The sequence below is a fragment of the Sceloporus occidentalis genome, unplaced genomic scaffold (genome assembly GCF_023333645.1).
Source record: "Sceloporus occidentalis isolate IW3139 unplaced genomic scaffold, rSceOcc1.0.p SCAF_4, whole genome shotgun sequence".
NCBI classification, from domain to species: domain Eukaryota; kingdom Metazoa; phylum Chordata; class Lepidosauria; order Squamata; family Phrynosomatidae; genus Sceloporus; species Sceloporus occidentalis.
In genome coordinates, this window is record NW_028316984.1 from 66,644,783 (window position 1) to 66,670,472 (window position 25,690).

At 40.8% G+C, this 25,690-nt stretch overlaps 1 protein-coding gene across 3 annotated transcripts in view; it reads left to right on the top strand.

Moving 5' to 3' along the window:
• Window positions 1–5,625: 5,625 nt before the first annotated feature.
• Window positions 5,626–25,690, top strand: part of LOC149313949 (solute carrier family 12 member 8-like) — a 101,630-nt gene continuing 81,565 nt past the window's right edge. For all 3 annotated transcript variants that reach the window (XR_016280882.1, XM_089520217.1, XM_089520218.1), the window contains exons 1-4: window positions 5,626–5,694; window positions 13,774–13,997; window positions 15,153–15,299; window positions 22,229–22,420. Coding sequence is in view for 2 of the 3 variants with exons in the window: in XM_089520217.1 (XP_089376343.1) it covers window positions 13,878–13,997; window positions 15,153–15,299; window positions 22,229–22,420 (459 nt within the window). In the remaining variant the exon portion in view is untranslated. The remainder of the gene's footprint in view (window positions 5,695–13,773; window positions 13,998–15,152; window positions 15,300–22,228; window positions 22,421–25,690) is intronic.

Consider the following 25,690-nt stretch of genomic DNA (forward strand, 5'->3'; position numbering starts at 1 on the left):
TTGCCCCCAAATCACAAAAGCCACCAATCAACACTATCTGAATTCTGCTTCAGTTCCTGAACGTGCATATCACACCTAACAAGCTTCAAGCAGTAACTGAGATGCAGCATCACATTACACAGGACTTCATATATTAGTATGCTTTTGTGAATGAATTACTATTGATATAATATACTTTGAAGATATCAGCTCAAATTCACATTTTCTTAATGAGCCATTGGAAGTTGCACAGATTGGTGGTCATGCGGGCTTCATATGGATCCATGAAATTTTTATAATAAAGTCCTATAAAAATGCAGCTTGTCATTAATTGGCCAGAATTATGTGTAGTTGGCTCATGATTTGCCACAGTCTAGAGCACTAGTGATGTAGATCTGACATCACTAAGACAAGGCAAAGAGAAAAGCAAAGATAGTGCAGTTTGGCTTCAGAAGAGTTCTTTAAAAGTACAACCTTCATGATTCTAGCAGAACTTAACACATTTTAGCACATCTCAAAAGACCTGGCAAAGGATGAAGACCTAGCAGACTGTGAATGGAGACAAGGAGAACAGGCTCCAAGCACAAAGGACTGACAGAGAAACTACACAACTGGACATGCACTTTAACACTATTCCTGAGGCACATGTCTTACTTCGCGTCTTGACTGCCAACTGTAAAGACAACGTGGGGCTGGCGAAGGGAAGGAATGGGAATGTGTCATATCCTCTATCCAATGCAGATGGATGCAGATCTGAGACATGAAAATAGGCCCTGAGATAAACAACCACCTCCTTGTCACACCTTGTTGACTGAACTTTACTGAGAGCATTGGCATGCCTAAGCTATTTAAGGTTTCCATTTTCAAAAGAGAGAGAGGAGCAGTACTGCTGTGATTAATAACTCCATTAGTAAGAAATGAACAGTGTCTCGGCCCATTTTATTTGTGAATCTGAGCAGTACAAAAATGGCTGTTGAGTGAAGCATCATGAATCCAAGTAATCTGTCATCAAAACAGAGTTCTACAGAAATGAAATGCTAACCTTTATATAGGTACTTAGTGTGCCTTCCCATTTCAAAAACTAAACAAAAAATACAGGTACACAAGTGCTCAAGTCAAGTTAAAGAAGGATATAAAAAAGATTGTATGTACAGCGCTGTGTAAATTTACAGCGTTTTATAAATAAAGGATAATAATAATAATAAATAGGGTTGTACGTACTACTAAAACAAACCCAGAGTTTGCCAGTCATAGAAATAATTATTTTGAAGGGAAAAGAAAGCTGTGATTATACCAGTAATATAGGATCTGGAATTGTCCATCTTTTAGCTAAATTGAACCTGAAATACATGTTTAAGGGATAGTGATTTCCCTTCAATATGATTCATGACTGGATAACTTTTCTACAAAGCATTATTTTTTTGATATGATGAGATACTGTCCAAGAATATGAAGAAAATTGATGTTTACTAATAGTTGAATGCACTCCTAACTGTGGAAATAGTGGTGATGTTTTTGGTACGTAAATGTGTATGTTTTAACTCTGGATTAAGCTTCTTAAAATTGTGCTCTGCAGTTACATATTTTTAATAATCCAGGATTCTGTAATTCTCTCACATTGAAAATTGTTTTTCTACTTGCAGTTTATAAGGTAGAGACAACGAATTGTCTTATTTGTTGACATCAATCACTTCTTCCAGTTCTTAGAATTGCAGAGAAAGGAAAAGGAAATTCAAAATATAGACCCTTCCCCCACAAAAGTTTGTTCCTCAGAACATTACAGGAAGGTTATCCATATGAATGAGGAAGGATGGTGTATTTTGCGTTTCCACAACCTGTACACATTTTTACTACATCCAGTCCATGCCTGTAGATGGAGATGGTGATTAGTTTCAAGTCTCCTCCAAACAACTTGTTCTCCATTAGTGTGGCTTTGGAAATTAGCATCCACTTAGAGCAGAGATGGAGAATCCTTGGATTGCAGATGGCATGGACTTCAACTTCCAGATATCAAGTCCAAACCACTGATATTATAGCAACCACTTGGATAATAGAAGGAAAATGTTATCCTTACCCTTCTCCTCAAGTATAGCAGTTATCTAAAGGCATTCTCCCCACTAAATCATTCACCATTATTAAGCAACTAGGATTTGTTTGGTTGTGTGTGTGTGTGTGTGTGGGGGGGGGGGTTCAGCAAGTGCTCTCATCCTAGTACAGAAGCTAAGTAAACTCAAGTTGCTGCCATACATTCTGTGTCTGTTGACTGATGGCATTAATTCACAGGGTTTTCTTAGGCAAGGAATACTACATAGTTTACTTGGAAGTAAGTCCTATTGAACTCAAGAAGGTTTCCTAGCACAGAGGCATATATACAGCTGCACTGTCTGATAGGAGGTGCCTGAAGAGAATGCAACATAAACTCCATTCAAAGTTTGTGTTCACCCAACATCATTGACATGATGAGTTGTGGTTCTCTGTGACATGGGACAAAGGATATCTGAGAACATTTCCAGTAGGATTACATGAAACCTATACTGAAATAGGCTCCAGTGGCTCAGTGAAGTGGCTCTTTTCCAGGACATCCCACTTGGCTTTATCAGTATCTTGAATGCCACATCTGCTTTTAGTTTGTAGAGATCTCTCTTCTTTTATTTTTTACTGTACTGTTTTCTGGCACCGTTTAAGTGCCCCCTAATCCAGGTTGCTGATCTAAGGCCTGTGATAATTCCTTATCTGGGGATGTATTTCACATGCTCTGAGCCTCAGGGACAAAGGCAATGGCAAATCCCTGAAAAGATTTTTCCAAGAAAACCCCATGATAAGTCTAGTTTAAGGCCTCCATAAGTCGGAAACAAATTGATGGCATGCAACAACAAAGAATTCTGTTGTACCAACTATGCTGATCAAGCACTATGTCAGCTGTGCCAGCCTTCCCTGTTATTTTGCCTCGCAAGGGGCCTTTCCCCACCTACTAAAGCCTTTGCAGTGGGCACAACGCACAAAGACTAAGAAAAGCTGGGATGGGGTTCTTCACTAAGGGTGCTATCTCTGAACCCCCTTGCTATAAGCCCGTTCCCAGTATAAACCATACTTTCTCTTGCTTCACTGTATTCCATTTTCCGCACGGTAGGTTTTCAGTTTTCAGGGATGGTTTACTCTGTATATTTCTTATACTGTTAGATTCCTGGAGAAACAATGTTCAATGGTTGCATGCATTGTGTTTCTCATTGTGTTTCCTATGTGTTGCTCATTGACCTTGGGGACAGCTCAGTCTGCCTTGTCAATTTTTCTGGTTGTTTGGAGCGCTGTTAACCATCAAATATGGCTACTGCTTCTTTGGCTCAGATTGGATCATTTCCCCCAGCTCCTACTTTAAGCTTGCCAAACAAATGAACACCTGAATAGAGCAAACAAATTAGTTATCATCACAAATGGAAGGGCATGCAGAGAGAATATCTAAGATTGTCAAATTACTTTTGTCAGTTCTTTCACTATCCCCAGGTTACTCTTTAAACCACATCTGCAGAAAACTGGTTCTCCAAATGCTGTTGGATTTCTAGTTCCTCTAGTTCCTGGTTATTGAGGAAGAATGATGGGAGTAATTGCATAACGTCTGGAGAAAAAAGCATTAAACAACATTAATTTATAAAAGTTAGAAACCCTTGAAACCTTCCGTAATATTGTAGAAGATAGGATTATTTAGATGTTCCCTGCAAAGTATTCAGATAGTCTATGTGAAGTAAGCGTGGTATACAAATGCATTAAGTCACTTTTTAAAAATGGGAATAAAAAAAATCTAGTGATTATGCTTCAAATATTAGGAATGGAAGTATAATTCCTTGTTTAGCTTGGCACGGAGTCACTAGTGAAACATCATCATTTTGGAGAGAGAGAAATTTCTTCCCAGTCCTTGTACTCTCTTGGACAAAAGAGGATTTGACTTTGACTATTAGCTAAGCAAATACTAGTACTTTGGAAGGCTGAGGTAAGTATAGTTATATTAAGAAGTGGTCACTTCATTAATCTGGTATTTTCTGTGTGGTCTAGTGCACAGTGTCATAGCAATAACTAGCATATTTTTTAAAAGTACTTTCTGGAATCCTGTTGGATTTGTATTTCAACTCTGGTTTACTCTTGATAACTTCCTGGTGCTTAATCTGGCTTTGCTGCATTGGCTCATGTTTATTCAGCATAGTTCAGCTGTGTACAGGAGAACAAGACACCACAAAATGTAGGACATTCAAGAAAAATAGAGGGGATTGCAAAACCAGACGCTAAAAACACTCATATAAATCCATGAAGCATGAATTCATATTTCTATGAGTGTTTTGAGCTTTTATTTTCTATCCAGGAGGAATCCCAGAACATCCTCCATTGTGAGCATGACAAAGAAGCATGAATTTATTTTTATATGAGTAGTTTTTAGCATTTTGAGCATGACTAAGAAGTATAAAATCATATTTATATGAGTGATTTTTAGCTTTTATTTTCTGTCCAGGAGGAATTCCAAAAAAGCCTTCCATTCAGAGCCTGACTCAGAAGCCTAAATGTATTTTTACATGGGTGATTTTGAGCTTTTATTTGGTCATATCTTCCATTTTTCATTAAGGCTCTCCATTTTGAGCAGGACAGAAAGAGGCATCAATTCATATTTCTATTTTTCTGTCTGGGAGGAATTAAAGAACGGCCTCCCTTTTGAGCAAGGCCAAGAAGCATGAATGTCTATTTCTATGTGTTTTGTTAGCTTTTATTTGCTGTCTGGGAGGAATTCCAGAACATCCTCCAGTATATAACAATGCCATCAATTTTGTGTGCAAATACATGAGCATGACTGAGAAGTACAAAATCGTATGTATTGGAGAGTTTAGAGCTTTTAGTTGGTCATGTCCTCTATTTTTCATGAAGGCTCTCCCTTTTGAGCAGGACACAAAGATGCATGGATTTATATTTCTGTGAGTGTTTTGCTTGCTTTTATATTCTGTCCAGGAGGAATTCCCTAAATGTCCTCCCTTTTGAGCATGGCCAAGAAGCATGGATTCCTATTTCTGTGAGTGTTTCGTTAGCTTTTGTTTTCTGTCCAGGAGGAATTCCAAAACATTCTCCCTTTTGACCAAGAAGCATGAATTTGTATTTCTATGAGTGTTTTTGAGCTTTTATTTGGTCGTGTCCTCCATTTTTCATGAATGCTTTCCGTTTTGAGCATAACTAGGTAGCATCAATTCCTATGAGTGTTTTTAGCTTTTGCATTCAGTCCAGGAAGAATTCCCTAAACGTCCTCCCTTTTGAGCATGGCCAAGAAGACTGTCTCTTTCTCGGAGGAGTTTTTTTAGCTTTCCTTCCTCCAATGCCTTCCCCATTGCTTTCTTTTGGGTGCCTTCTCCTGGGGCCAGCAGCCTGCCTTTCCCTGAGGAGGAGGAGGAGGAGGAGGCAGGGTCCTGGCTGCAGCAGCAGGAGGAGAGCAAGCCTCCTGAGTGAGGAGGGCCGCCTCCCTCCCTCCCTCCTTGTCCAGCCAGAGGAAGCAGGGCCACTACTAGTGCCAGTGCCACCCTCTTTCCTCCCCAAGGGATGCCCATGCCCACGTGGCACCTGAGCCGGAGCCAGCCCCTGCCCAGCCCCAGCTTGAGGCCTCCCAGGTGAGCTGGGGCTAGTCTCCACTCCAGCTGCCCTCCAAGGCTTCCCTCCTGCTCTCCTAGGAACAGGACAACCAACAACAAGGTGAGCACACGGGAGGCCCCTGGGCTGGCAGGGCGGGGGTCCTCCTTTTCCAGGACACGTCCTACATTTCCCCCTCCTCCACTCCAGGAGGGATTCCCAAAGCTCCTCCATTCTGAGCCCAAGCCAAAAGCATGCCTTTAACATTCCTAGGAGTGCTTTCAGCATTCGTTTGGTCACGTCCTCCACATTTTTCTGGAGTGCCCTCCATTTTGAGGACGATTTTTAAAAACATGAGTTGACACTCCTGGGGCTGTTTTGGGGCCTTTGTTGTGCCCTGTCCTTCATTCCTCCTTTTGGGGCATCGCTGAGAAGGATTTCCAGGCGTAGTGTTTTTCTTGGCTTGGTTTTGTTTGGGTTGTATTGGTCCTCCACTTTTTCTGGAATGTCCTCCATTTTGAGCAGGACTGAGAAGCTGAGTTTTACAGTCCTGTGAGTCTTTTTAAAAAGCTTTTGTTGGGCCATGTCCTCCATTTCAATGGAAAGTCCTCCCTTTTCTTAACCAGGATTGAGAAGATAGGAATGGAGATTCCTAGGAGTCTTTTTCGTTTCCCTCCTCCTTTGTCCTGAAAGCTCTGGAGCCTGACTGAGAAGCAGGGGTGGGTCCCCTTCCTAGGAGTCTTTGGGGCTCCCTCCCCAGACAGCCAGGGAAAGAGAGGGGGAAGAGGGGCTCACTCCCCAGCTGCCTTTCAGGCTCCACTGCTGGGCTCCTCTCTCTGCCTCTCTGGGGCTGGTGGCCAGGGCTACTGGGCTGGACTGGGGAAACTGGGGCAAGGGGTGGCTCCTGGATCCAGGAAATGACCTTCTCTGGTCAGGCTCCACGGCAGGCCTAAATCAGCCCCAAGGAGGACAAGGCACTACAGAATGGAGGACAGGAGCAAATGGTAGCTAAAACACTCAGAGAGAGAGAACCCATGCTTCTGAGTCCTGCTCCAAACGGAGGACGCTTTGGAATCCCTCCTGGACAGAAAGTGGCAATGGTCCTGGGAAAGGAGGACACCTGGTCACCCTGCCCTCATCTGGTGGCAGTGGTAGAGGCACGGTCCCACTCCACTTAGGATAGCGTGGTCTCATTTTGGGACAGGCCAAGAAGCACTGTCCAGATGGTTCTCAGGAGGGTCCACTCACTGAGCTCAAAGATACAGCTGTGTTCGCCTGTAGAATCAGTCAGTAGAGAGAGCTTGTAGCACCTTGGAGGCTCACTGAAAGAAGGAAGTTGGCAGCATGAGCTTTCCTAGACTTCAGTCTACTTCCTCAGATGCATTTGCACTCCACTAAATGCATTTGGAGGAAGTAGACTGAAGTCTAGGAAAGCTCACACTGCCAACTTCCTTCTTGGTGCTACAAGAGCTTTCTAGCAGCAGTAGCAGCAGCAGCAATAGCAGCTAGTACATTTCTATACCACTTATCCTTGCACTTAAGCACTCCCTAAGCGGTTTACAAATTGTAAGCTAATTGCCCCCAACAATCTGGATACTCATTTTAGCGACCTCAGAAGGATGCAGGCCTGAGTTGAGCTTCAGCCCTTTTGCTAGTATTGAACTCACAACCTTATGGTTTGTGAGTGAGTGGCTGCAGTACAGGCATTTAACCCCTGCGCTAACAGCCTCATGTGAAAATCTTTTGGAATCATCTGTCTGTTAAGACGATTCCACTACACTTTGGGATGATAAAGGAACAATATAACGATGTCACTAACCATTGTCCATGTGAGCTGGGTAGAAGGGAGCCTTTTCAGCCAGCTTTCATACAAAGCTAAGTAAGTTACTTTTAAGAAGAATCAGTATAATGACAACCTGAAGCAAGCCATAACCAGATTATAGAACATCATGCTCCATTATGGATGGCTTCAGCATATCCTTATATTCATCTTAAAAGTCATTTCTCAGGTTCTGAAAATGCCTGCAATGCTTTGAACCAAAACATATAACTACATGGAATGGAGAATAAGGCCATCAGCAGCCACTAGTCTTGTACGCAGCCTTCTTGCTCAGCAGCAGGATATGACTAGGTAAAATCAACTGGACAGCACTTTGGAAGAACAGTTATAAACAACTAGTTATTTTAAACAAGTTAATTACCCATAAAGTGGATTGAAATCCAAGGAAGCTCATGCTATAAATCAGTCTTAAAGGTGGTTACAACAACAACATTTTTTAATAATATCCTTTACACCAAAGGGCAGAACATCAAACATACAGTCAAGGACAAAGACAATAAAACATAACACTGTAAATATACATAAAATCCCCACCATCCCACCAATCACTACCCATGTCAGCAACCTTAGGCACAACAGCTTAATCCAGTGAATTAAACAGGAAGGTGTTCAAGCCTTAAATAAAATGGCTGAGATCCTTCTTCAGTCAAATGGTCCAAAGGAAGACCATTCCACAGATGCAAAGGCAGATCTTGAAAGACTCGCCTCAGCCTTTACCAAGTGAAACAGACAATTATCTTTTTCTTGTAGATCTTAAATTCTTAGATTTTGCATACCATACTGTGAGACTTCGGAAATACTCTGACCAAAAATCCACAACAACCTTCAGATAATACAGCAAAGTTTATTGGAGGACTTGGGATTAAGTATTCTAGCCACGTCTTTGTCGAAACTGAGAGTCCCCAATAGAGTCAGAACTTTAAAATCCCCCCAAACCCCCCCCTTTGAGTCGATACCCTATTCTCCTGCCTTTGATGTAGAATTCCTCCCTTTGATCTGTAGGAAGGAAGGAGGGGGGGGGTTTGAGCATTTGGTTCTTGTCTCTTCTACCAAGTAGAGATCTAAAGCTGTATACAGGTTGGGTTTCAGATTCTCAACAACCCCTCATAAACTGCCCGACTGCCAGGCCCTATGTGAGCATGCTCTACGTGACCATCCGGCTTAGTCCCCCTGGCGGCATCCCCCCTTATTCTTCACGTTACTATTTATCTATCAATCTATCTGTATCCATCTATCCATCCCTCTATCTGTCTGTCTGCCTGTCTGTCTATCTGTCTGTCTGTTTCCCTATCTATCGCTATCTATCTATCTATCTATCTATCTATCTATCTATCTGGCAGCATACACCCTGAATGCTATCTATCTATCTATCTATCTGGCCGCATACACCCTGAATATCTATCTATCTATCTATCTATCTATCTATCCATATCTCTCTCTCTCTCTCTCTCTCTCTCTCTATCTATCTATCTATCTGACAGAATACACCCTGAAGGCTTGACTGAAGGTGGATTCTGACACATACTAACTGAAATGCTATACTGGGGGAGATTATTGTGCAGAGCCCTAAATACAAGAATCAAAAGATACAAGAAGCAAAAGAGCATTGGCTCTTCTCAAGCCAATTCAAGCACTGAGTTACATGCTGACATGTTCCTCTCCAGTAAATTGCGTACATACTAGTTGCATTTTGAAATGTTCAGAAGGTGGTGGGGGAATGGTGAATGTGAAGGACCTAAATCAGAGCACACACCTGCTTGTTCCCCACACATCTGCTTGTCAACCATCCCAAGGAATGTAGACAGCTAACACCACCAATAATTTTTGACAACACAACCGTCCAATTAAAAAGATTGTATGTACAGCGCTGTGTAAATTTACAGCGCTTTATAAATAAAGGTTAATAATAATAATCCTGTCATCCAGTACTTAATTAATTCAGCATTAAAATACTATAAGCAAGCAAAGCATATTGCTATACATCAGGGCAGGAAATCTGAGGGATTCAGAGCTTGCAAAGAGATTAATACACAATGGGAACCTGACAAGGGGTGTGTGCCCCAGTGGACATTGGGCATGCCAGATCTGCATTGTTTATGCATCTTAACAGTCTACGCACCTTCACAACCGGGTTTGTTAGTGGCTCTGCTACTTATTTCACTGCACACAAATTTATGTTGCATGAAATGACATACATGATTTTGGCCCTTGCTTTTTTCAACTCCCTTCAGTCCCTCACAGACATGGGATGTGGAACTGTAGCCTATAGGTGTAGGAGATGGTTTTGTTCATATGACCTGAAGCACCTTCATAACTTATATATAATATTGCTCAACAGGCATATCCCACCTGTCCATAAAACATTTGAAGTGGCTTACAGTAGTTTTGCTCACAAACAATCTACTTGACACTGAACAAAAAGCTGACATGATTCTGTGAAAGATTTTTCTTAATGTCATAATCTCAATTCTTATCCATCCTCTTGCTTTCCTTGAGAACAGCAGCTACCTGAGAAATTATACTATCCCAGTAAAATTACTGTGTTTATGTTAAATCTAACTGCTTCCTCCTTGGGCTTTATTTGCTTTAATGCAGTTTCACTTATCTTTCATTTATTTTCCCTTGTGTGCCATGAGGAAAGTGTTTTAAAGGAATCAACTGTGGTGTGGGCTATGGTTTTATTTAAATTAAGTTGTATGAGATACCATATCAAATTACATAATACAGCTAATAAGTAACTCTCACCTAATAGGAAAGAGTGCTCCATCGGAAATGAGTGAGGCCACACACATATATGGTTAGAAATATATTAACCTTTTTGTTTTTAGAAATCAGCCATCTGCTGAAAGTGGTGGTTTTGGCTCAGAGTTTCCTTCCTTAGTATGTGTTTATTGATAATTATATCCTAAGGGGCAAAAGCAGGCACTTTGGTACTGCTGAAGGAATATAATAGCATTGGCAGTTCTGGGATAGACATTATTAGTGTCACTGTATATCTATATGCTAAAGCTGGTAAAGTTTGCAATGTTTCACACATAATCTGTGTGAAATTAAGACTCCAGTACCGCCATTCAAATACCCTAGAGGCATCAGATCCTCCCTGATCAATATTTGGATGGGAGACATGTAACAAACAACAGGTGCTGTAGGCTATGTTTCAGAGGAAGGAAGTGGCAAAACCACTTCTGAGTATTTCTTGCCTAAGGAAACCTTATGAAATTCTTGGGGTTGCCATAAGTCGACCGGCGATTTAAAGGACCACACACACATTACCTTCCCCTTTATATCATGAAAGGTACATATAGAATTGCAGCATATGGTAGTAGAAAAAATTATTAGTGAGCGGTTTATCTTTTAGAAAGGAGAACAAAGGCCTACTATCACAGACCAAAGGGTGAGTGGTTCTCAGCCTTGTATCCCCAGATGTTGTTGGATTGCTATTCCCCTCTGTTGGCATGGCGATGGGACCCATGGGAGTTGTAGTATACATACACAATTGGAAATCTCTGATTTCATCCAATATTCAATTTCCTACAGTGGCAGACCAGATGCCTTTAGGAAACAGCCATTCTCTGCTTTTGTTCTCCTGCCCTCACAACAGAAAGCTGGGCCAAAACTAACAAAAAGAATTTCAAAAGGGAGAAATGTAAGGTACTGCACTTAGGCAGAAAAAATGAAATGCATAGATAAAGATGTGGGACATTTGGCTTAACAAGACTACATGTGAAAGGGATCTAGGAGTCCTAGTAGACCACAAGTTGAACATGAGTCAACAGTGTGATGCGGCAGCTAAAAAATCCAATGTGCTTCTAGGCTGCTTAAATAGAAGTACGTATAGTGTCTAGATCAAGGGAAGTAATAGTACCACTCTACTCTACTTTAGTCAGGCCTCACCTGCAATACCATGTCCAGTTCTGGGAACCACAATTCAAAATGGTGAAGGATCTGGAAACCATGCCTTCTGAGGAGCGACGTAGGACTTCATCGCACCGCCTCCAGTGCCTGACTCGCCTCTTTCGAATTTGAGCCAAATTTGGAAGTTAGGCTGATTTTATCAAATTGACTTTTCCCTCACAACAGCTTCCCATTGCCTCCAGTGGCAATTTTTTCCAATTCCAAAGCTTCCAATCTGGAAGGGGCACCTTTTTTCCAGCACAAAAAGGAGCAGAAATCTGCCATTTCTTTTTGTGCTGGGAAAATACTGGATTGGGGCCGTGGCATTCAGTTGCTGTGGCCCTAATCCAGCGCACAAAGGAGTGGCATGATGCTGGCCCTTTAGCGCCATCTGTTTTCAGCCTAACTATACTTAACTTACAAAACACACTGCAGAAATAATCCAGTGTGAGATCGCTTTAACTGCCTCGGCTCAGCGCCAGGGAATGCTGGGAACTGTCGTTTATTTTGGCCCCAGAGCTCTAACAGGAGGCTAAATATCTCACAAAACTACAGTTCCCAGAATTCCCTAGCACTGAGCCAGAGCAGTAAAGCAGTCTCAAACTGGATTATTTCTGCAGTGTGTTTTTGGACCTCAGAGTCAGCATGTTTTTTTAAAAAACCAAGTCATGCCAGATTGATCAGAACTCCTTTTATTAAAAAACAGAGTTACAAGATTTGTAGAACAGGAGATTTCGACAAGGCTTCAATAAGGTCTCCCATTCCAGAATACAACATGATCTAATATAAGTTTCCCTGAGAAGTTTATACATAGCTAAGATTACCATGATCCATTATTCTCTGGTAAAATAAGATTTTTTTGTGAACAACAGATGCAACTGGTGTTTCACAGAAAAAAGAAGTGAAAACTTGGTCCCCCAACCCCATCTAATGTGATGGTACTGCCATATCCCAGTGAGATCATCCTAAAGTTCACATATGCCCCAAGCACATGCACATTCCCTGCTCTGGGGAGAAGCTGGGCCTTTTATACATTCTCTCTGATCCTTTTAGACAAAGGCAACCCTTTCCCTTCCAGGAGCAATCAAGAGGAGTAACAGAACAGCTGTACTAACAAGCCCACTTCTCACAGCAGTAGAGGGAGGGGCACCCAAAGCTCAGTAGTTCACAGATATAAGCACCTTACCTCTTGCAATACCATGCCAGGGTGAATGAGACATAGCAAGGTCAATGGATATTAGTTATGATTTATTTATAAACAAGTAAAACCATAGCTAGATAGAACCCCCCAAGTTCAAAAGTGGTACACCCCAGTATGCTAGTTCATAGAATCATAGAGTTAGAAGAGACCCCAAGGGCCATCCAGTCCAACTGCCTGCTATGATGAAACACACAATCATAGCACCTCAACAGATGACCATCCAGCCTCTATTTAAAAACCTCCAAAGGAGGCAGTTCCACCACTCTCCCAGGCAACGCTTTGAAACAGTTCCCAGAAATGGCGCCCCCTGGAACCCGATGGGAACCCAATGGGAATGCTCGGCGGTGGCAGCGGTGTTCCCTGTGCGGTAAAGTCGCGTTCTGGGCCCCATTGGGTTTCCATCACGCTCCGTGCGCGGCTCCGCTTGTGCCTGTTAGAACGCATCAGGGAACGTTTTATCCCTGGTGCAATAAACTTCATAGTCTACTCTTGAACAGTTCTTGCTGTCAGGAAGTTCTTCCTAATGTTGAGGTGGAATCTCTTTTACTGTAGCTTGAATCAGTTGCTTTGGGTGCTATTCTCTAGAGCTGCAGAAAACAAAGTTGCTCCATCCTCCCTATAACACCCCTTCAAATATTTAAACAAGGTTATCACATCACCTCTTAATCATCTCTTCTCCAAGCTAAACATACCCAGTTCCCTATGTCTCTCCTCATAGGACATAGTTTCCAGCCCTTCACCATTTTGGTCTCCCTCCTCTGAACACACTCCAGCTTCTTAACATCCTTTTTGAATTGTGGTGCCCAGAACTGGATACAATATTCCAGGTGGGGCCTGACCAAAGCAGAATAATAATGATAAAGATGATAGTGATGATGTTTCCATCAGGTCTATTATACTTAACTAAAAAAAGTTTGTAAAAAAGGATACAGAATTCCAGCTGTTATTTTCTGAATGATCAGTCGGTTTAATGATTTATTTTAGAACTTTCCCTGGCGTTGATGTCAGGTTGGAGTTGGTAGATTCTCCTCTCTCCCCACCTTCCTTTTGATGAGGGGGACAGCACTTACCTGCTTCCAGTCTCCTGTAGTGTGAAAGGGCCCCAGGTCTAGCATCCAGATACATTAAGATCTCTTTTGTTATCATATGCAAATGTTGTTATATTTTTATGTTTTTATTCTGTTACCCACCACTCCCACTGTTTTTACAATTGTTATGCCTACAGTCTGTGAATGTGACCACTTGTTCTGGCTTTTCCCATCACCAGGTGAAGGAAAGCAATGAAACCTCTGGCGTGCTTACCTCGGCCCTACAGGAACTCACATAAGTGTGATAGCTGATCTTTAGCTTGATGCTCACTGAGCTTCTATTATGGCAGCATCCTCCAGCTACAGCTTTAATGTGAAAAGTAGACCATTCTTGCTGAGGGATAGTACCAGTGTAAGGAGTGAGGGACAGGTGCAAGAACTGTTTCATGAAGAAGCACAACAGGTATGCTTAAGAGACCCTCTTTTTTTCAACTGAGTTCTGGCTGCTAAAAAGTTTGCAAGGGGTGGAGGGAGCAATTCAATACAGCATGCTTCAAGCTGTGTGTGTGTGTGTGTGAAAATATATATATATATAAATTGTGAATTACTCTGCCTTGTTTACTGAATTTTATTGCTCTCTGTAACCCTTTGATGTTTCTCCACCATTTCTACTTTTTTTTATTAAAAAGAAAAAGTTAGGACAGGATGTAATGGGTTTTGACCCACAATATCAGGAGCTCACTTTCTGGAAACATCCACAGAGGGCTTGTATTTTTTCTTACTGTTCACAAATAGTTTGGTAGGGTTGCCATAATTCTCTACTAAAAACCAGAACAAAATGTAGGACAAAATTTAGACCAAAATATAAGACAATTGTAGGATAAAATTTAGCCCAAAACGTAGGACATTTAAGGTCCTCCATTTTTCTTAAATGTCCTACATTTTGGGTTAAATTTTATACTACAATTGTCCTATATTTGTCCTACATTTCGTCCCGATTTTTAGTAGAGAATTATCGCAACCCTATTTGCAAGGCCACTTTACATAGGGAAATTGTTTTGGATTCTTTAGTTATCTACAAAGATGTGAATTTCAAATTTATGATTTAAAAAACTCCCATTCGTTTCTCAACGAGTGAAAAAAAAAGAGTGACATTTCTGGAAATTTGACTTGTTGGTGTTGCACCCAGGTACAGAAATATTCAAGTAAATTCAGCTTTGCTGAGTAGAACATACTCAGCAGAAGCCTAAGAGGCTGACAAAGGCGCTTTACAGACCGCCCAAAAAGGGCGGTCTCCCGCCGCCCTCATTTGTTGTGCGAGGAAGCCTCAGCGGCCAAACCGCGCACCATTATGACGACGCAAAGCACCATTGGCGCACTTGCGGCATCATAATGGTGCTGAGACGTGCGGACGCTAAGCATCCGCTATGTCAAAATGGAATTTTCTGTCTTGGGGGCCAAAGTAAGTTCACTGGCTTTGGTTACTACACATGTTGACTTGGATGAGTGTAGGGGGCATGTGTACCATTTGCTGTTCTCTCTCAGCAAAAAGTTTTGAATCAGCTTTGTCTGCAAAATTTAAAAGGAAAAGACTCTTAAAATGTTGGCTTTCTTTCAGGGTTCTCAGCTGCACAACAGACCTTGGTGGAAGATACAGCTGTTTGTTTGGGAACCTGTGCTCTTTGGAACATGGGATGGAGTCTTTACCTCTTGTATGATCAATATCTTTGGAGTAGTTCTCTTTCTAAGGACTGGGTGGCTGGTTGTAAGTATAAGGAATTAAATAACTAGTTCCATTGCTGTTGATCCACAACCTCATTCAGACTGCAGTCGGAGTTAATAATTAAAACCAAGGTGTTTATCCATTAACATTTTGCACTACATTTTACCCTGAAGGTAGTAGCAGGTAGTGACTAGCAGCTAATGGCTCCCATGTCAGTGGGACAGTGTATCTACTCACGATTTTAGTTTGACCTATAGGGATGGTGTTAAAAAGTTTGATTGCTTCTTTAAAATGTGGATTAAACATTTTAAACATGCTTTCAAGTCACATGTCTACTAATGTTAACACTATTCATTTCATAGGGTTTTCTTAGGCATTAATTACTTGGAGGTGATTTTGCCATTTTCTTTCTCTGAAATATAGCCTACAACATCTGGTATTTGTTGGTAGTTTTCCATCCAAGTACTAACCAGGGCTTACCCTGCTTAGCTCCAAGCTCAGATGGGATCTGGTCGCTTTAGGGTATTTAGGCTTAGCACTGTTTGTGTTACATGCAGCTTTTAGGGCTCTTAAAGTCTGCTTGGGTTATATGCTGTGGTATCAGTTGCCGTGCACTGATCTTTTGGAGTGACGAAATGGGTAGCCTTGTATGGCAAGAAGACAGTTTGCTCAGATGCCTTTGTGGCCCTTACATCTCACAGTGCAAAGTGGTTAGTTGGTAGAAGGCAGGGACTGAATTCCAGCAATGTAACTGCAACAGCAGCAGTAGTATTTAATGCCTTACAAGCGATACAGATCTATTCTGCTGGGTTGTCAATCTGGTTACTGCCAACTTTTCAGTACATTATTTCACACTGACATGGCAGATTGTTTTGATGGTGAAAATGAATCCAGAAGGCCTGCCTAAGGGCACTTCCAGATGGATGGCTGCTTGAGCTCCCAATTAAAAGGCATGCTGCAGTTTTTCTGTCTTCCCCTGTCTCATGGATCTTTTGTTGTTGATGTAGTAAGAAAAAAGAGTGAAGAAGTAATGGGAAAACACAGGAAAGGGCACAAATAGAAGAAGATGGCAGGTAAGCCCTCACACCATTCACCGCAAAGTAAAATTCAATGGGAAGTAGAATGGCACTGAACAATAAAAGCTTAACTTGGAATCACCCCAGTCATACCTGTGCCCAGTGCTGGCCTGCATTGGTGACAATAATAATAACAGCAATAACAAATACTGTAGTCAATTTTATTTCTTACAGCACTTCTCCCTATGGCTTGAGGTAGGGTACATCATACTGTAGATTAAAACACATAAAACAATTTAAACATAAACGTAGGACATATTAAAATAATACAACATAACGTTCAAAATATACCAATTTAAAATTCATAGTTTAAAATCGACTGGATAGGTGCACTGGAAGAGATACCATAGGTCTTTAATACTGTTTTAAATTCAGACAGCATGTTAACCTATGAAATCGCACCCTGTAACTTATGATGATTGTTTATCACATGCTACAGGGGAAGGGTGTCTAGCATGTCAGTCAATGAACACATCTTAAACTGTGGTAAAGAACTTTGGAAGATTTAGGGCCCAAATTTCCACCCCCAGCATCACCATGAGCCACACTGACCCTAAACACGTGCAGAAGTCATGAAAAAAGTTAAGGCAATGCCCAGTTTTATTACTAAATTGCTGTTTCTGCAGGCATCAGCAGTCGAAAAGGTAATTTGCCCACACAAAAATGGGGAAGGGTGGCATTTTGGGTTTTGTGATCCTGGGGACTATACTGTAGCCATCCATATTTTAGATTCTACATCCTGCCAGGTTTACCTTGAGATAGTTCCTACTGAAATATCCTAACTTACTCTCAAGTAAGCATCTTAGGGCAGCAGTTTCCAAACCCTCTTAATTCCACTACAGTGATTTGTAGTTGAGATTATAAATGTTCTTTTTCTCAGCAAAGAGAAGCCCAGAATCAATTTGCTTAAAATAAACGTGGGTTTCTGTGGCTTTGTTAACTTTTTCTTGTTCTTTTTGCTGCTTTACAAAGGGTAAAATAAAATAAAATAATAGTTTGAGTTATTTACAGAGTAGCTGATTGAATATAACTGTTCGGGTGAAACATGTTGCCATAGTTACATGTCCTCCCCTACATTCCTCCAAGTACTACTTAAATACCATGGTATAATAATCTCAGGTGATGGTTACCAGCACTCTCCTACTGCCCAAATAAAAGCTACTCTTTCCCTGTCTCTCAGACCAAATTTCCCAATGCTGATCAAAGTTAAAATTGTATATGACTTATATGCAAAACTGTGAAGGCTATAAGAATGTGACTATCTTCTTCAGAAAGCACAAAAATAGTTCAGATCCTTTAGCAGGAATCTTCTAGTAAAATTTCACTGAGTAAAAATTTCAGAATAAGGATTCAAGCGTACGGTTTGAAGGCTACATTTAGAAAGTTGATTTTGAGTTCAAAAATTTTGCTAAAGTGTTGGTTTTTTAAAAAATGATAGAGAATTAAGACGAGTTAAAATTGTGCATAGAAAAAAAGAAAAGTCAGATGCACAGCCGGGTGTATAAACACCTAGGTTAGAGGTGTATAACATAAGAGGCTGAAGCTAGAATTAGTTAGAGGGGTACTCGGTGCATACAGACACACACACTTGGGGGGAGCTGAACAGCTACTGTGGAGTTTGCTAAAAGTAGGGAATACTGATGCCTTTTCTCTCCACCCTTTCTCTCTGCTTGGCCACACTGCTTCCCCACTTCCATTAGCTGAGAGATTTTGGGACAGGATGACTGGGGGCTACACAACACACCTTCTGTGTGCCATTACTTGAGCACTCAGAAGCTTTGGTCACAGCTCAGGTAATTGTTTGAACTGCTGGGCCTAGAATCCTCTACCAGCATAGCCAGTGGAAGGTACCAGGCGAAGGAAGGCTAAACTGAACAATTGTGCCAAGTGGTGGTGATAATTGTAAACCTCCTAATACTTATCCAAAAACTGCACTTACGTGAACAGCAGTGTACACTAAAGCCCCAGCTGTCTATTTCCACAATAACTGACTAGTGTGTCACCATCAGTCATTTATACTGCACTTTTACCTCAATATTGGGAATATTGGCATACAAAAGTTGAAACACAGTTAAAACATTTACAAAATCATAAATGAAAGCATCTAAAGAGTTATTAAAATACAATTAAATTACCACTGCAAGCAAGTTGCAATGGGCTTTCTTGTCTCTGGATGGAAGGAATCTTGAACTAACAAGCCATTCTCCACTGGGTGCCATTAAGGAGGTACTGCACGAGCCAAGAATAAGTATATGTTCAATGCCACAATGGCACAGTTTAGTGCCTCAAGGAAGAACTGAATGTTTGCTATCTTTTGTGTAATTCAGGTATGTTTTTTAGTCAGTACCTGCAGGCATCCATTGAAGCTTAGCAAAGAAAATTGACCACTGTATAACATCTCACAATAGTATTTGCCTTTTCCACTTATTGTTGTGTCTTCAAATTAATTCTAACTAATGGCACCCCTAAGACTCTGTCACAGGGTTTTCTTGGGAAGATTTGTTTGAAGGGAATTTGTCCTTGCCCTCCTATGAGGCTGAGAGGGTGTGACTTGCCTGACATGTTTCCATGTCTGAGTAGGGATTCATACCCTGCTCTCCAGAATCATAGTCCAATACTCAAACCCACTACACAGTGGTGTCATTAAGGGGGTGTGGGAGGTGCGAACCACACCAGGTGACACCCTAAGGGGGGGCTGACACCACTGCTGCTCAAACACCTATCTTTTTGCAGAAATGGGCTGTGGCATTCATCTGCTTCCCTTTAAAATGCTGTAAGAGATTATGGGAGTGGAGTGAAGCTAGTTGGGAGGGGAAAGGAGAGGCCCCAGAATTCTTTAAAATTAAAATTTTAAATTTTAAATTTTTGAATGTTTTTTTAAAATATTATTTTAAATTTTTCTTTAAAAACATCATATTTTAACCAAATCTTCATTATGTATATGTAAATACATGTGGATTGTGCGTATGATGTCATAATTTGAAGGTATAATTTCAATTGTGCTAGTTGTTTAAGTCACAACTATTAGCATTACTTTCAGTGATATTTGGGAATTACGATTTACGAGTAACATTAGTGCAAAAAAGCATTACTAAGGATTTTGTATGGTGTGAAATGGGAAGAGGTTGATGGGGGCGGGGGGGGGGGTGACACCATGAGTTACTGCACTGGGTGACATCAACTCTAGTGACTCCACTGCCACTAAATGCTGGTGCAGTCCTTTCTTTTTACCTCTGAATTAATTCACCAGAATGTTTTTATTGCATCTTCTGTTACCGTATTAAACTTCCATCCTGCCCTCCTCCAGACAGGAGATCAGGGCAGTGTTTTATCCTCCAACAGCCCTAGCAAATTAGTTTGGAGTGAGAGGCCGGGATTAGTCCAGAACCACTCAGGGCCCATACAGACAGGTCAAAATAAAGCTGCTTCAGGTCACATTGGAGGTATGCTGTTTAAATAATGCATGCATCCTAAGGGTCCAGAAGCCATGCCAATCTTAAGGACTGGACCACAGCTTTGGCACAGCTTCTGGTCTCTTAGGACGCATGCATCATTTAAACACATACCTCCAGTGTGACCTGAGGCAGCTTTATTTTGGCCTGTCAGTATGGGCCCCTCAGTTAGATTCTTAGCTAAGCAGGGATTTGAGCAACCAACATTCTAGCTGTTATGCCATACTGTTGTCTCTTGCTTAAAATTACCTGTGAAACTTCAGATACATGTAATATCTCTCACAGAAATCCTTTCCAGTTTTGTCATGTAGTTGCCCTGTTGCATGGCCCTATGAAACACTGTGGCCACTATTGCTTCCCAAACCATCTGCGTCACAGTGGTGTCTCTCTCCCTCCATTTCCCCCCTCCTTCATACATACACACATGTACATTGTCACAAAATCACTTTTAATGATAATGTGATGAGCTGCCTTTATTTTTTTTTTCATCCAAACTAGAAAGAAGCTGCTGCTGCTGCTGCTTCTTCATTTCATCCCATTCCCTTCCTCCCCTCCGCCATATCTGATACGTATCCAGAATGCTGTTGCCTTCATGAAAAATAATTTCAGTTTGATATCCTGCTGGTTTAGATGACAATTGCATCAGATCAAGGGGAATTGGAGCCAGAACTCAGCATGCACACATCTGCTAGCATGCAACTCTTTTACACTTCCACCCCAAGCAGCTATTTTTTAAAAGGAAAGCATTGTTCTAACGCTGCATCTGTGAACTTTTATAAAGTAAAAAAGCAAAATAAAAGCATTGTGTACCTGTGTGAGCTAAATGCCATGTAGTTCTCATATTTGCCAGGGACAGTGGGTGCTATGTGGAGATTTTCATGGCATAAGTGTACCCTAACTTCTTGTGTACAAATAGAGCAACACTTAGTAACTAACAGATGAACCCAAAAGCCAATTGCTCCTCCTTGAAAGTCATCACAGGAAGGAACGCCACGCCTGTGGAATAAGAGCAACACAGAGAGTGCTTTGAAGATGGGCAGAAGGAAGCAAAATGCTGGAATTTGTTCACAGTGGGGAATATATAAAACTCACAGGAAAGAATTAGGAGGTCAGCTTAAAAAAAATTTAGCATCTGCCTGCTAATAACACTAGAAGGCCCTTCTAATGGGACTCATGATAAAAGCGCTGGAAACGTAGGAACAAAAAATTGTCTGCTTTTTTATTTTTCTGTCGAAAGATACTATATTGCATAGTCCCTGTTACAAAATCCTACAAGTTATAATTTTTAGCATGTGTGTGAAAGATATGAGTACTCTCTAGATTCGTCTCAGAGTTTTGTTGTCCCTGATTATTTTTGAGAAAAGTAAACATGGCTGATCCTTTCACAGTCTTCCTTCAGATGTGGTAGTGATTTGTAGAAAAGTTCGAAATATTAAAAAATCCAGCACTAAGAAAATGCATGCCTACATTTCTTTCTTATAACTGGCTTCATGTGAACTTTCTAACAGTTTGATAGTGGCCAACAAGACACTCTGGCTTTCATCAAGGACGAAAACATTGCCTTCTTTTGTAGCACAAGCAAGTAAAACAAAGAAGCCTATTAGCTAGTGTTCTGTGTGTATTTGAAATGCAGATAAATGTAGATCCCAAATTATATGTGCCTAAATGGTCTCATTTCTCAAAAATCATCCCCTCTGGAACGGAATGGGCACAGAAGAGAGGGGAACGGAACAAGTGAGGGACTTCTTTGTGTGCAGTAAAATCCGTCCCCCACTCGTTCTGTTCCGTTCCGTTCTGAGGCCGGCATTGGACCCCTGTGTGGTAAAGTCCTAGGATTTGATTCCCAGCTTGGCCATAAAACCCACTGGGTGACCTTGAGCAAGTCACAATCTTTCAGCCTCAGGGGAAAGCAATGGCAAACCTCTGAACAAATCTTGCCAAGAAAACTCTGTGATAGGGTCGCCTTAGAAATGACTTGAAGGCACACAGCACAAGAGAAAGAGAAATGCATCTAAAAACCAAGTTATTCATACAGTTGAAAATTGTCTGAAATTGGCTTCCTCTGAGAGCAGTTCCATGTTTTAAGTGATATTCAGGGGCAATGAACTTTATTTGTCCTGTAGTGTTCATCTGTACTACTACCAACAAGGGTCCACATCTCCTTTACCCTTGGATGAAACAAATGACAGCAAAAATGGAATAATGTTCAATAAAATCCACAAGAGAAAAAGGATGTACATCTCAAGATGCATAAAAATATTATCTTTTGTTGTCTGAAAAGCCAAGCTAATAAAAGACCATCAGCTGATAAGAGGCCATCTTTTTGAGCATTTTGAGACATATCTCTGTTTTCTCTTGTATCTATCGTATGGTTGCCAGATCCATGTCCTGTATCAACTTTCCCATTTCAGGCATCAATATTTTCTTTTTCTTCCTCTTGCAGGGCAATACCGGCATTCTAATGGGCATGTTTTTGGTATCCTTCGTCATCTTGGTTGCTTTAGTAACTGTTTTGTCTGGCATTGGGGTTTGTGAGCGGTGCAGCATTGGAAGTGGAGGGGTCTACTCAATGATTTCTACTGTCCTTGGAGGCCAAGTTGGAGGGACGATTGGTCTTCTTTATATTTTTGGTCAGGTAGGAATTCTAGACTCTGGAGAAAGTGCTTTCATTTATTTACAAAAAAATCAGTAATCTTCCATACTCCCCCTCGCTTTTTTATTCAAGGCAATAATATAAAGGCATTACAGCTTCTGTTGTTATAGGCAAGATGTGAAAAATATTCAAGGGAAAATGTATAATTGTCATGCTATGAAAACTATGGTTTATTGGTGATGTTTTTGAAACTTGTAATTGCATTGCTGTGTATGTATAACTTTGCCTTGTAACATTTGGATGCCAAAGAAACCAAATGCTAGCTCCCCATAAAACATTAATGTACTATTTTTATATGCTTTTCATTGTACTGTTTTTTTTTTAAATGTTATGAACTGCCCTGAGTTCCAGGTCAGGAAAAAGGTAGGATATAAATAATAGTGATAATAATAATTATTTTACAGTTTGGAATATAAAATAAGGTTTTGCATATGGTTTTACATAGGGAATGTTTTACCCAATTATTTCTCCAATAAATCAAGATGCAAATGCTCTAAAGGGACATTTAATTCCCAAACCTTGGAGAAGAGGAAGTCAGGATGAATAAATCTCTCATTACTGTCTTATGTTTTAAGTCCTTAGAATCAAATTCAGGATAAGAGCCCTTAAGAACTACATTTTTAATAGTATTCAGGTATGAATACTTGATACACAAGATGGCTAAAAATCAGCTCAAGGAGATAAGAAACCAAGACGTGTTTTTCAAGCCGTTCAGCTTGCCCTGGCCAGTTATCAAGAGTAAAATCTTCATTCAGGCATGTATACATGTCCAAAACTGTTAACATTTGCATGACTGTATACATTTTATTTGCAAAGTGGGAAGTGTTCTATTTTGCCTTTCCTACTTTTACAGTTTTCTTGAGGAAAGATGGGATCAGCTTGTTGAAAATTTTAAAACATCCTAAATTGTTGCCTGTGATTTGTTCCTGTTGGTCCAGCCAAAGATCTCTGGGCAAGAAGCCTGATGTAAATCATGACCTATATTCCATTCATGCATACTGCATGCTGAGCATATTGAGGGATAGAGTCCTGAATGTGTGGCAGTGTGTCTGTGGCTCACTGTCATTCTTTAGGAAGAAAAGATCTGGTGTCTTTCATCAGATTGATTTATTGAATAATAACACGACACAACAACATTCTCTGCATTGGCATCAGATTCCTTCATCCCAGAAATATTTTTTAGCAGTGCCACAAGGAATCTATCACTGGATTCCTATTTAACAAGGAATACAAATGATACTGGACAATATCACTCCATAATCATTCTCTTGTATACATCATTATTATTTGAAGGCACATCAGTTCCCAGCCTTCTAAAGATTGAAGCACTGTAGCTTGAAAACACAGTTTTATAGAAGCCTTTCATACAAGTAAAAGAGCAACTTTAGCGCAATATCCTTACAGCATGATATAGATGAATGAAATTGCATTCTGATACATAGAAAGAGGAATTATCTTTCATTACTATTGTGAACAGACAGACCAAGATCCTGTTTGACAGCTTTTTAGCATAAGTATATGTGGACACAGTTGGGCAAGGTTGGACTGCTGGAAGGAGTGTTTACACAACAGGGCCTGAAACCAAGGGATTCTGCCTGTGCAATTATTTACAGTTAAGGAGGGTTTGTACATATGCACACTTAGGGAAAAGCATAACTTCTTGCAAACCCATGTGCAATAGACTAGATTGAAGCACTGAAACAAATGCATTCTGAATACTGCTCTTCTGCCAAGACCAGAAAGCACAATTGCTGGCATAGTAGGTATTGCACTAGCACAACTACTCAACAGGATTCTGTCTCTCTGTGAAATTTCAACAGTCTTCTCCTGGAAGTCCTACTGCTGCTTGTAGACTACAATGCCTAGCTTGCATAATTAATCAATAATTGACTCATCAACTGAGTTCTCTCTGTCAAATATTACTAAATGTAGGAAGCTATCCAGGAATGGTTTTTGTAGTCTCAGGCTTGTTACAGACTGCCAAAATAAAGCTGCTTCGGGTCTCTTTGGAGGTATGCTATTTAAATGATGCATGCATCCTAAGTATCTGGAACCTGCACCAAAAGTTGCACTCCGATGCTTAGGAATGGAGTGTGGCTTTGGTGCGACCTCCGGACTCTTAGGACCCATGCATAATTTAAATAGCATACCTCCAAAGAGACCCGAAGCAGCTTTATTTTGGCAGTCTGTAACAGGCCTCAGATCGTTTTCTGATGTCCACTGGAAAATTGGGGTGCTTATGATAGGAAATATTCTGGTTGATTTTCCACACATCATTGGACAAATGCTGCCCCTCAGCTTGAAGGGCAGTTTCCGATTCTGTATTCAGATTCCTCACATTCTTTCACCTTCTCTTTTCCAACACCACATTTTAAATGAGTTGATTTTCTTCCTACCCACTTTCTTAACTGTCTAGCTTTCACTGTCATATATAGAAATGGAAAATATGATGGCATGGACCATCCTAACTTTAGTATTCAATTATATTTACACTTCTGGATCTTGTCTAGTTCTTTCATTGCTGCCCTTTCAAGTCCTAGTCTTCTTCTGATTTCTTGTTTGTTGTCTCCATTCTGATTAATAAATGAGGCAAGTGTGGAAAATTTTGAACTATTTCGATGCCTTCATAATCAATTTTAAATGTATGTAAATCATCTGTGGTCATAATTTTTGTTTTCTTAATGTGCAACTGTACACCTGCCTTTCCACTTACTTCCTTCACTTTCTTCAATATTGCTATTTTCTGCTAGTATTATGGGGTCATCGGCATAGCTCACATTGCTGATGCATTCGACATTCAGCACTGCATTCAGCAGAAATCCTGACCCAGAAGTGGGAAGAGTTCAGTACAGAGAACCTCAAAGGTTACTTATGAAACTTCTACTAAACTCCCACCCAGAACATCCTTTTTCTATCAGAAAAGGTCAGTTTCCTCTCCTGCAAGCCTTCAGAAGGGGCGATTCACCCTTTAAGTTAGTCTCATCTCTCCCTAGCACTGTTTTAACTCTCTCTGTGTGTCTAGGCATACAACAGCTGCCTCACCAGCTACTCCGAACAGGTTAGAAAAAATAGACCTGTATGTTTGGTCACCAAAATGGAAATCAGAACAAAGGGGAGGCTACTGAAAGGGAAAAAAATATTCCCTGGATGCATTTTAGAAGAAGCCTTCAAGTGGTTTCTAGAAGTTTCAACATGGTTGTGTGTGTTTGTGTGTGTTTTACTTATACAGGACTCATCAGACCTGGTTGTTTT